At 42.0% G+C, this 12,068-nt stretch overlaps 2 protein-coding genes across 3 annotated transcripts in view; one reads left to right on the top strand and one right to left on the bottom strand.

The window, feature by feature from the left end:
• The window catches only part of cdh23 (cadherin-related 23), a 176,752-nt gene extending 172,438 nt beyond the window's left edge, over nucleotides 1–4,314 (top strand). The window contains exons 63-68 of the mRNA XM_078272533.1: nucleotides 55–95; nucleotides 251–311; nucleotides 1,008–1,137; nucleotides 2,055–2,174; nucleotides 2,467–2,577; nucleotides 3,508–4,314. Coding sequence (XP_078128659.1) covers nucleotides 55–95; nucleotides 251–311; nucleotides 1,008–1,137; nucleotides 2,055–2,174; nucleotides 2,467–2,577; nucleotides 3,508–3,849 — 805 coding nt within the window. The 3' untranslated portion in view covers nucleotides 3,850–4,314. The remainder of the gene's footprint in view (nucleotides 1–54; nucleotides 96–250; nucleotides 312–1,007; nucleotides 1,138–2,054; nucleotides 2,175–2,466; nucleotides 2,578–3,507) is intronic.
• Nucleotides 4,315–5,360: 1,046 nt separating this feature from the next.
• eif3s6ip (eukaryotic translation initiation factor 3, subunit 6 interacting protein) lies at nucleotides 5,361–11,379 on the bottom strand. 2 transcript variants are annotated; one of them, XM_078272534.1, is made up of 15 exons: nucleotides 11,240–11,379; nucleotides 10,743–10,785; nucleotides 10,443–10,653; nucleotides 10,228–10,307; nucleotides 9,836–9,897; nucleotides 9,647–9,716; nucleotides 9,465–9,538; nucleotides 8,996–9,167; nucleotides 8,183–8,337; nucleotides 7,873–8,043; nucleotides 7,543–7,676; nucleotides 7,031–7,204; nucleotides 6,203–6,392; nucleotides 5,803–5,883; nucleotides 5,361–5,540 (listed from the first exon to the last, which is right to left on the bottom strand). In XM_078272534.1, the coding sequence occupies exons 1-15, from the start codon at nucleotides 11,273–11,275 to the stop codon at nucleotides 5,463–5,465; spliced, it is 1,731 nt and encodes a 576-aa protein (XP_078128660.1). In that variant the 5' UTR covers nucleotides 11,276–11,379; the 3' UTR covers nucleotides 5,361–5,462. The 2 variants fall into 2 exon arrangements, with proteins under 2 accessions (XP_078128660.1, XP_078128661.1); XM_078272535.1 differs by lacking the exons at nucleotides 10,228–10,307; nucleotides 10,743–10,785; nucleotides 11,240–11,379 and having other exon boundaries at nucleotides 10,443–10,609.
• Between the last annotated feature and the right edge of the window lie 689 nt (nucleotides 11,380–12,068).

The raw sequence follows: 12,068 nt of genomic DNA, 5'->3' as shown, positions 1-12,068 counted from the left end.
TTAGCGACATCAACATGTTTATCTTCTCGCGACTTGTCTCTTGCTGTGTTGCAGACACCAGAGGAAGCTGAAAGCTATCGTTGCAGGATCAACAGGTGAGAAGCAGCTTCGTTGGGGGGACGGCCCTACCAGCTGTTAACTTCAGGATGTGGCTTTTTTGGCTTTTACCATCTGTTAATGTAGAGTACAACATGTCAGTTTACTGCAGCGAGCCTGTTTTTCTTAAAATGATCTGTCCTCCACCATCCAGGGAACCAGGGTCTAATGGATATCCTGGACATGCCCAACACTAACAAGTACTCTTTTGAGGGGTGAGGACATTTATTTTCACATCTCTTTGTCACACATTTCTTTGAAAGCAATTGACACAAAATATCACTTTGTGCTGTTACCACGCAACTATAGTGTTTATTTAAAAAAATGTCCGGCAGTATTTTTTCATTAGTTATGAGTTATTACTTCTTAAGGTCAAGGACAAGCTTTTCTTTGACTTCAAATAGTTGTTTAATATATGTTAAAGAAGTAATTTGACATTTTGGGTCGTCATCATTGCCAGGCAGCTCCAGGAAGTCACTACACTCAGCCAAGAAACATTTCCAGACCGTAACTCCCAATAAAACTTCAATGGGTCGTTTTTACATTTTGGTTTTTGTAAGGATTAATCAAACGAGATATAATGTGTTATTTAGTGAGCTTTGGGGGTCCAATGCCAGGCTAGCTGTTTCCCCTATGCTAAGCCAAGCCATATTTAGCCTACTGACTTGAGAGTGGTATCAATCTTCTCAGCTAAATCTCGGCAAGAAAGCGAATAAGTATGTTTCCCATAGTGTCCCACTTTTCTTTTAAGTAACCTAACATCCAAAAATGTAATTCAACTTTACCAGATAATGCTGATAATTTACCATAACTAATCTCATAAAACAAAAACAAAAAATGGAGCTATTTTTGTAGCTCGTCATGCTTCCTCTCCTTGTTGTAGATGTGTGTTTAATGCTTTGCCTCTGCAGGGCCAATCCAGTGTGGCTGGACCCGTTCTGTCGCAACCTGGAGCTGGCTGCTCAGGCTGACCACGAGGACGACCTGCCGGAGAACCTGAGTGAGATAACTGACCTGTGGAACAGCCCTGCACGCACTCATGTCAGTACCAACATTAATCTGAGTTCATTTATATTTCACAACAATACCCTGAGGAGCTTAAATTGCCCATATTATGAATATATATTTGTGTCTCTGGTGCTTCCACACGCATACAAACTTTTTTTAAAAGTGAGATACGTTTCTGAATGTGTCCTGCCTTCAGTCTCCGGGTGAGCTGGTCAAAATCTGCATGGCTTTCTACGTCACTAGCAGAAACGAGCTGGCTAACCGCAACCGTTAGCATGCTAGCACTAGCATGCTACCTCGTTCTTAATGGCAAAGCACTGCTACAACACACACAAGTTCACCATAATCTACAAAAGAACTACTTACATGTGCACCCTCGTTAAGAAAAAGTCTCCCAGCTAATCCTGCCTTGTAACTGACCGAAGTTGGAGAAACAGCCTTTCTTTTACGGTCTATGGAGCTAGCTAGCTGACATGATCTACATCTGTGCTACTGCACATGTGCGAGTGCAAACAAAGATAGTACAGAAGAAAAGATGTCTCACTCTGTAGCTAAAACAGAGACCTGAACATAAGGTGAAAAGAGGAGCTGCAGCAGTGAGAGAGAGCTGTGCAATACAACAAAAACATGGTGTTTTTTGAAAATTAAACCTATTCTGGTACAACCTTAAAATTTAATTATGAACCTGAAAATGAGCATAATATGGGCGCTTTAATAGATTCTGTTTAACTTTTAACTTGCTGAGAATGTAGAGAGTAAAGTGATCATTCTCAGGATTACACGTTTGTGTCTTTTACCAAGGCATTGTCCTCCGACTTAACCCCATTTCACAGCTGACTATTTTTAAGTAAGCGTGTGTGTGTGTGTGTGTGTGTGTGTGTGTGTGTGTGTGTGTGTATATATATATATATATATGTGTGTGTGTGTGTGTGTGTGTGTCATCCCCACAGGGAACATTTGGTCGAGAGCCTCAAGCAAAGCCTGAGGACGATCATTACTTGAGGGCAGCCATTCAGGAGTACGACAACATTGCTAAACTGGGCCAGATCATGAGGGAAGGGCCTATAAAGGTAAGAAACCTGTATGTCAGATTATCGAGGGAGACGCACATGAACAGGTCCACATCCAAAACGCTCTCCTTCCGTCCTTCCCAAAATGCATTGGGTCAGAGGACAGGACCTACAACCTCCAGTATGTCCTGAGGAAAAACGAAGAGAGAGACCCCAAGGACTCGAAGATGGCTGTTTAGATAAGGGGCTGGACAGACCTGCTGTGGATTCTCATGTATGATTACTGTAACAGTGATGATGTGTGAGGTGGATGGTGTTACAGACTGTTTGATCCTAACTGCCGTCCTGTCAGGGTTCCCTGCTCAATGTGGTCCTGGACGACTACCTGAGGCTGAAAACACTCTTTGCAGCACGACTCGTCACAGTATCCACCAGCCAGGGAGATCACTCATCAGTCACTGAGGTGGGCTAGGAAAACCTGACGCTCTATCTGCACCTGCTGCTGTACTCTTCCTGTCTGACACTGCTGGAGAATGGTCTCGCATTTCTCCTAAATTCCCATTCTGAAGTTTGCTGCTCTGACTCTACACCTACTCACTACTTCTGCTATCTCTGCTACCTTGAGCCAGACTTTGGGTCAAATAGAGTTTGCACTTACTTCTCAAAAGGTTCAGCAGAGGGTGGAGTTTACCACAGAAATTACCGGAACGTTTAGACAATCATTGGAAATGGAGCATTAAGACCGCACCAGTCTCGCTTTGCCAGACCTTCCTCCACAGTGCTGCGGAGGAGGGTCTGGCGAGTCCACACAGCATTCCGAGATGGGAGAAAAATGTGCTCTGGTTTATTGGCATTTCTTTGAACCAATCACAACATGGGCGGCGTTGAGCGGTGTACGGAGCAACGGCGCCTCTGCAAAATAGCCTCGGGAAGGAACTTGTTTTGGGGGAACGTGTATGTTCAAAGGTTGTTTTAGTCATACAACAGAAAACTCAGATTGGGCAGATAGTCTAGCTAGCTGTCTGGATTTACCCTGCAGAGATCTGAGGAGCAGTTAACCATAGTCCTCATTAATCCACCAGTTTAAAATGCCAACACAAAGAGAGCCCCGGGTAACGGATATCTGGCCTAAATGAGGGACATCCGGCGGAATTTCCTAATTATTTGCAATTATTTAACCCAGGTCTGGTATGAAATGTGTTCTTCTCTGCTGTTCTATTGTCTCACTACACTTCCAAGTTGTTGCTGCAAGTGATCTACTGATTCCTCTGTCAGTGATCTACTGATTTCTCTCCTGAAACTTTTCCACAGCTGCAATGCTGTTGTCAACCTGATGCATAAACAATATCAATCAGTAGGTTTATTCTCTCCCTCTCCTCTCCTGCTTCAACAGCTGATCCAGAGTGATCTGGACGATGATGAGGACGAGTGTCTGGGCATGGGTGGAGGCCGTGGCACACTTCGCTTCAAGCACAAGCTTCCAGTTGAGTTGAAGGGCCCCGAAGGTGTGCACGTGGTCCACGGCAGCACAGGTACCCTCCTGACCTCTGACCTCAACAGCCTGCCAGAGGATGACCAGCGGGCCCTGGCACGTTCTCTGGAGGCACTGAACGCCGACGGAGGGCTTTATTCTGAGCGCAACGCCCGCACAGAGTCGGCCAAGTCCACCCCGATGCACCGTCACAAGGACGGGGACACCCGGTTGGGGAGTCCCCTGGAGATTACAGAGTTATGACTAGCCGAGGCCTCGCTGGTCTGAGCGCAACCATGACTCGTGTGTGTCCTTGTGTCTCCACACCACCACCCTGACTGGAGGAGTGTGTGTAGTCTAGGGAACCTCATCAGCCAACCTCAGTGAGACTGCCTGCAAGAGGACTTATTCAGCATTGGGTTGGTTTTATGTTGAAGGTGGCCCCAAGTTAGGTGCTTCAAGAGAAGGTTCATTCAAATGACCTTTTAGGAAATGAAAAATCATAAGCAAGGCACTTTTCTTCAGCGAGACAAAACCAGCTGGTGTCATTGACTTTCATCCAAAGAGCTGATTGGAGAAGAGAGACTAAGCCTCCCTGTGGGAGAAGCTTGTTGAACCATGACCTTTAATCGTCAAAAGGTGGCTCATTCTCAATAAGCCTTTTCAAAGTCATACCTGGACTGCATACACTCACACAAACACAAATACACACACTCAAAAAAAAAACAAGGCTACACACACTCAGACCAGCGAATGGCCATCAATTGGGCATTGAGAAAATGATGCAATTCCTGTTTTCATGCTCTATTTTTTCTTTTTGCAAGATGATGCAATCAGCGTTGAAGGAGTGAGGGTAGGACAGTAAGATTAGATACATGTTGGGAAATTATAAATGGACATTTAATGCAGACATGAGCACTTCAAATGATTTCCCCAGTGATGCTCATAGAGTGGAGTTTTCACTTGACATCAAGAGGGGCCTTTGCCATTGTTAAAGTACTGTAGTAGTTTGATAAAAGTGTTGTTTTTTTTGGATCAATGGCAAAAAGACAAAAAGACAAAACAGTCTGCAGGACAGCAGTGAATATTCAGACTCCGGTCCAGCTCTTCATCTTTAGCGTGGACTGAGTCATGTACAAAGAAACTCTTTACTAATAACTGAAAGATTCTCAAAAAACGTAGAATCTTTTATTAAAAATTTGATATTAAAGGCAGTTAAAGAAAAAAAGGTAAAATTTTTTTTAAAAAGTATGAATTATCCATTTTCTATAGACATAAAGATGGCATTGTGCCCACAGAGACTTTACACTGCCACCTGAGGGACTAAAAGAGTAATGCTCAAAATGAGCAACGTTTGCTTTATTTTTTTATTTTATAGAAAATGTGATGGAATTAACATATTTTTGAAGAAAAATGCTGGCTTACCAAAATAGGTAGGGAATAATTTTGGATGTTTGGAGTATGTGTATATTGTGCTATGGTGACATGTCGTTCTTTCTGACACTGTTTCTGATGAGTGGTGTGTTTAAGACTTTGTTTTATATATTCCCATTTTGTAATTTATTTCTTTGTCATTGTTGTCACCAGTCCTGAGATCTGTGTTGGATGATCTGTGAAAATAAAAGAAATATGCAACAGCCTTTGACCTCAGTCAGTGGGACAAGCCTCCAATAATAATGTAGGTATTCGTATTTATCAGTTTCATTTGAGGCAGTGTTACAGATTGGTAGATACTGTCAAGGGTAAACTTCACAGGTAACAAAAATAACCAAGAGTTTAGCACACTAAATCAGTTTATTGTTGCCATCAATAATAGTTGTCAAAAAGACTGAGGGGGCAGAGGACTCAGTCCAGGATGTCTTCTTCACTGCTGCAAGTCAAACTCCTCGGGTTGTGGCACTCACTGATGCCACAGTGGTGCCGGTAGCTGGCATCTTCTTCAGGGTCTTATTCAACTGTAGGCAGACGGAGGGATTTTTCTTTTTTAGTTTGACACGAGATATAACTGAAAGTCCTATGTTAAGGAAAAGGCTAGCAGTGTAATCAGTCACTGGAAAAGCTAGTGTTACAGAATGTTAGGGAGATATTTTTATATTGGTGACAATTCAAATTCTTTTGAATGAAACAAACTTTCTTCTGATGCCTTAAAATAAACAGCAGCTTCATAATTCTGTATCTTTCCATTCCTTGCCAGAAGCATGATGGATCACTACTTACCTCCTCAAACTTGTGGATCTGTCTGATGAAAAAGTCTCCGTACCGACGAGCAACTTTGGTGTCTGCGATGTGGATCATGTCCTGTGGAAATGGTGCAAAGAAAAAGCTCATTAAACAGACAGCGCTACTTAAAACTGTGCAACAGTGAACAATATCACCCTATAACACTAATTTCTCACCATTTTATGTACACTATTTCAGGGGGCTTGTGTACACGCAAATCAATTTGGACCCGTTGTGGAAAATAACAGGACCAGAACATCATTTTAACCAAACCAACAGCACTTTTGGCAGAGGCTTTCCCCATGGTTCATGCGCCCCTGTGACACTTATTTAAACTGTACGCGATGATGTGGAAAAGTCAAAGGGCATCACTTTCATTTAACAGACTTTAACACACCTTGTCAATGTAAAAGTCGACCTCAGAAGCAGACTGGAACTCTCCGTCCAGAGCTGAGACGCCGCTGGTCCACACCAGGTTCTTCATCTTGTGTTTGAAGACAAGCAGCTGAATACGGAACTCCTGCTCAGTCATGTCCAGAAATCCTGCGAGCTTGGCTACTGGCATGGTGGTGTACAGCTTCAGGAAGCTGCAAGGACACATTGGGACTTAGATGACAGGTCAAAAGTTTGGAGAATAATTCAATACATTTCCTACATCCAACATTTCTTTGTCTGGGTACCACTCATATCGGTACACTGAAAGCTCTCTGTGGAGTTTTGGAGCTGTGTTTTCTGATAAGTGGGTCCCCATTTTGTTTATCTTGCGCACGAAACCAGACATGGGTGAGGCAATCCTTGCTCAAGGGCACCTCAGTGGTGGCAACAGTTCCTTTGTCTCGAAGTCAGTGTTTTTTTTTTGTTTGAATGGGTATTGGTAATATGCCTGAAATAAGGTATGTGCTTAACACGAGCTTGAGATTTTAACCTTTTGTTCCATGACATAAAATACGTCAGTGAATACCCCACTTGGGAATTTGAAGCTTTTATGCATCTTAAAAAAAAGCGGTTACCAGCAAGTGGCTAAAATAGACTACAGAGGTTATCAAATGTCATCCTGCCATACAACCAAAATCAGTTTGGAAGCTAGTGGTGGTGATGTTGAGGTCATGTGACTGTGGTGTAGTTTGTTTATATAACGTTAGCTTTTTACGTCCAAAAAAAAAAAAAAATCACAAAAGTGGTGTTCATTTGTGAAGATTATCTTGCCACACTCAAAGTGCTCTACCTGCGAATGGTGGAGAGCTGGGCCTGCTGCTGCACCTCCTCCGCAAAGACCTTCAGCTGCTGCTGGAAAGGCTCTTTGTGGTAGTTGGGGTGGACGTTGTCATAGTTTGGCACGACAGGGGACAGAAACTTGGGACAGGCGAAGCTGAACTGCTCCTCAAACACCTGCAGGTCTCTGAGATGGAAAAGGGAACATTTGCGTCATTTGAGACATTGTTGCTGATGGCTGCCACAGTTCTACATACCAAATACTACATTAAACTTAATGGAGCCATTGCTGGCCCAGTGCTCAGACCCACAAGCAAAGAGATCAGTGGGGTTCATTGTACGTTACAGTATCACAACCCAACAGTAAGTATCAGAAAAGGACTGTCTGGCCAATATGAAAAAAAGTCTTTTAGGTAGTAATGGAATACACACAAATAGAATAAAGGCAATAAAGAATGACAGTGAGACAAACACTGAACCTCAAATACAGTTGTTCCAACACAGTGTGATGAGTTTCTTGCTTACCCTTTCTGCATTCGCAGCATCTTGTCTCCGTACTTCTCCCTCAGCTGGGTGTGGATGCTCTCATCGATGCGCATCGGGTACATGGTGAGAGCGATGGCCAGCAGGCCATGCATCTGCTCATTTTGTTTGTTAACCTAAAAAAACATATACTAGTGTTATGACATCAGTTCCAACTACAATACAGTGATAATGTTAAAGAATAATATTCATGCATCACAAAATTTTGGGGGGAAATCAACACAGCCTAAACATTGTCGTATCAGTCTGAATTTTTCGGGGGAGAAACATTGGAATAGGCAGAAGAATCCATAGCTAAAGCTTCTGACTGACCATCTCATATTTATACGTCGACCTCTGGAACATGTTTCTTGTCCTCTGGATGTAGAGCAGGATGTTTGCAAAGACTCGAATGGCATCCTGGTAGCGCCTCATCATCAGGTAGGCAAACCCCACATAGTAATATGTAGTGATCTGGCACTCGGGCACACGGGAATACATACTCTGTAAGACAGGAAACAAAATAGATAAAACCAAGTTAATATAGGTACAAAAAAAAAAGTATGAAATAAACAGAGGGTTTGGCATACTCCGTAATATCATCATTAGTCAAGCGGGTCCCTCTCTACATTAGGTGCCTTACCTTCTTGTTGAGCTCAATGTTCTCCAGGACTTTGATGGCCTGGTAATAATCACCAAGCAGAGAGTGAAGCCTTAGAAGCCCCACCAGGCTGAAGTAACCCAACATCTTGTACAGGGAGTGACGCCCATATTCTCCGGCCACACTCTCTGGGTCTCCTGCAACACACCAACAAATAACATGTTGTAGTACACCTTGTATCATCCTCGTAACGCCTAAAAAGTCAATACACTGAAGTCTACATGTTGAGGTTGCTTTTTCACCAGAAAAGCAACAAACTACTAAAACTACAGTTTTACAGGACTATAAATCTACAAAGAGCCCTAAATGCACCTTCATTTGGTCCAAGGGCTTTATTTAAATAATTCAAGATTTTAAAAACATTAAGGTTACCTATATTTTTAGATTTAGTCTTTGCTTATTAGTTTTAATCACATCAGTCATTTTTATCCTTCATGGTTTCAGTCATTACATTTTAGTCAACTTTTAGTACAAATATTTTCTCTTAATTTTGTCGCCTATGTTTTAATTTTGTCATGTAAAACTGCAAAGTTTATGCATAATAGTAGCACAACTGTGAGAACTGAGGACTTAGGGACAGAAACGGACTGAGTGACGAGAGAGAAGGTGGGAGGTGACGAAAATAAAGAGTTTATTTTGTAAACAACATTTTAGTCTTTTTTTGTCAACGATATTTCATGTTGATATGGTCACAGTTAGCTGTTAATGATGTCAATGCCATCTCGTCATTGTCTCGTTTTAGTCATGGGAAAAAAAGGTTGACGACAAACAAATGTCGTCAAGTATCTTCTTTACCTCCGCTGGTGTAGATCTCCAGCTGGCGGTTAATGTTGCTCTTGTCCACCAGGGAGTGGAGAACGTTGAGGACGCTGTGGACGTTCCAGATCTTTGGGTTGTTCCTCAGGAATTCGATCTCCTCCTCTGACTTCTTTGCCGTCTTACAGCGGTACTGACTGAAGGACTGGAACTACAGACAAAACAGCGTTATTCCCATATCGGTGTTAAACCTACTTTATTTGTGCCATTAGATAGCAGTGAGATAGGTGACGTTAACCACATGGGCCATTTCAATAAGCACTTAAAACTAATATAATCCATCTGGTACTCCTTGTAGATTTATACAACCCTAGAAATGACTGGCAACCACTATTTGACCTGGTCTTTTTTTTTTTTTTTTTCCCCAATCAGATTCTTACTCACGTTTATCTTTTTGTTATGGAAATGAGGATACATTAAAAAAATAAAAGAATATAATGCACTGTACCTGGTAGATGAACTCATCAATGATGTCCCAGAGCCACTGGTTTGGCAGCTCCAAGGGGGCAGGGCCATCAGCATCTGTTTACAATCACAACCATTCTCACATGACTCGGCTTTCATTAGGAGTTACTTTACACTGATAACTACAGGGGAGAGGAACATGTAAGGACTATTCTGGTAACTTACTGAGAATGTAATTGAAGAGGTTGCAGTAATTGTAGTATGACTCAAACCTCTGGTCCAAAGTTGGTCCCCCCTGATGATCAAGAATACAATATTTCACAACAAAATACTGGAGAGGTTTTCATAAATTTTGCAGGTTGCTTATTAATCGAGAGGGAGATTGATAAGAGTTTATAGTAAGCAGTTACTCACGCTGACTTTAGCGTAAATGTGTCTGTAGTACAGTTCCTTATAGAGGATGAGGAACACGGCATCTGTAGGAGATAACAGGCAAACAATGACATGAAACATTACCACTGATGAACTACACAGGGATGAACTTTATCAGTAGATGATAAATAAAGATAGATAAACCTGTTTAAAAGAATAACAGAGGTCTGTCTTGTCCAACTGGAAACCAATCAATAAAACCACATTGCCTTTTGGGCTGGTTGTACAATGACATGTATAAGTATTAGCTAACAACAGTGCCAAACTATTGGGCAAATACACATTTATTGTATCACATTTCAATTTTTCCTAAAAGGAAAAATGATGGCGTGACGTCTGCGCAAAGGCAAAAACAGGACAGATGATAAACTCACCGTTGCCAACGAGTGATGCGATGGCCTCAGCCTCCGGCCAGGGAGAGTTCTTGAAGAAACGGTCAGTCAACTTATTCCAGCTGAATGGGAACAACATATGAAAAGGTGAGATACTCATCACCCACAAAAACACACACAGCTGTAATGGCTCTGTTAAAGGCTGCAACAACATCACCACCATGGGGAGAGGTTTATTCACAGAGAGTCGAGTTTACCTGTTCTCATAGACGTCCTGGATCTCATAGATCTTCTGCTCGATGCTCTCGCTGGACACACGGTTGGACTGCAGCTCATAAACCTTCTGGTCGATTAAGTCAGAGGTGGTTTTGTGGAAATACTGCAGGAAGTTCTTGATCACCTCTGGGATGACGTGGTAGGTCTGCTGCTCATACTGCCTCTCATAGGCCAGGTCTACTTTAGGGTCACCTGCCAGCAGATGGGAGAGTGAGGAGGAGTCACTAACACACTGGAAGGCGATATCATACATTTAGATGCATATTTCTGTGTATACTAACCGGTGTGCAGGTCGCAGTCGTTTGTGTAGGCGTACGGATCGTACTGTAGAAACAGAGCAGTGAGGCATTTGTTACTGATGCACAGTTAAGGTATACGTACAGTTTAGTGTCCCAAATTCCCCATACAATGTCCATAATTAATTATGAACCTGCTAAACCACCTTTGCTACCCTAACCTCTCTCAAATAAGACCCTCATCATTTGGGACACTAGCTAAACTGCACGTAAGCCCACAGTTAATAACTGTCAAGCTAAGTTGACCTCAAACGCTATCCTCTACCTCACATAACTACATAATTTTACACATACGGTGATGTTATGGTTGCTTTCTGGTCAGAAACAAGGCTACACCACTCATTAATATCATGCTGGCTCATCGAAAGCTAACGTTACTGTTATGCCAGTGCTAACGTTAGCTAATCGGCTACCGCTACCAAGCGTGTCATTGTTAATATCACGAAAGCATTCAAATATCTGGAAGAGAAATGTGTACTGACTTCTTCTTCCTCGTGGTATGGCATGGTGGTGGTCATTATTCCAAGCTCAGAAAAAACGAGGATGTTTGTTCGGTTAGCTAACGCCGCTAAAACCACGCAGCTTGCGCTGGAGAGAAGACAGGAAGCGGAAGGAATAAGCTGTGACGCGGATGAAACGGAATGCATTGACGCATTATGGGCAATTGAGTTTATGTAAGCATGGATGGTTTTAAAACAGAAGAGGTTTTGCTAAAATTTATGGTTCGGTTTGGGAGCCGAATGTGTTTGTTCGGTTTTTTTATTCAACCGGTAACATTTTAGGTGGACCTTTGTTTGAAGAACAATACATACCGAGAACATTATCCCTCCTCTTTGTTGTCCCATATTTAAAACGTTTATATATCAGAAATGTGGGTTTCTTTCAAACAAAGTGTCAAAAAAGAACGTGGATGGTTCCATACAACCATTACTTTTCACAAGTAAAATAAAAGATCAGCTTAGTATTTTGGTGTTTCATTCAATTTTATAGCATTTTGAGAAAAATGAATGATAAAAGAACGTTGAAAGGAGTGACAAAAATGTCGGAAATAGCTTAAAAACGTAACAAATAAAGCGCTGGAAAAATGTGACAAAAACATCGGTAAGCAGTGACAAAAAAAACTTACAAAATACTTTGGGGAAAATTTTGACCCAGAAAAATTTAAAGTTGCACGGTCGACGGGAAGACAACACAAGGATTACATTTCTTTTCATGAATTTTTCTTTTTAATTTCTGTTGTGCAAATAAAAAAAACGTTAGGCTAAATAGCAGTTCATTAATGATGGCTTCCTTCCAGCAATTATTGCATAT

The sequence above is a fragment of the Sander vitreus genome, chromosome 17 (genome assembly GCF_031162955.1).
Source record: "Sander vitreus isolate 19-12246 chromosome 17, sanVit1, whole genome shotgun sequence".
NCBI classification, from domain to species: Eukaryota; Metazoa; Chordata; class Actinopteri; order Perciformes; family Percidae; genus Sander; species Sander vitreus.
This window is presented reverse-complemented; position numbering and strand designations above follow the sequence as displayed.

Excerpts from the sequence above, each read along its gene's own strand:
- eif3s6ip (XM_078272534.1), bottom strand. The coding sequence starts at position 11,275 with ATGACCACCACCATGCCATACCACGAGGAAGAAGAA. Across the intron at positions 10,654-10,742 it reads CGACTGCGACCTGCACACCG|GTGACCCTAAAGTAGACCTG; the intron begins GTTAGTATACAC and ends ATCTGCTGGCAG. Across the intron at positions 6,393-7,030 it reads CAGCTCTCCACCATTCGCAG|CTTCCTGAAGCTGTACACCA; the intron begins GTAGAGCACTTT and ends GTGTCCTTGCAG.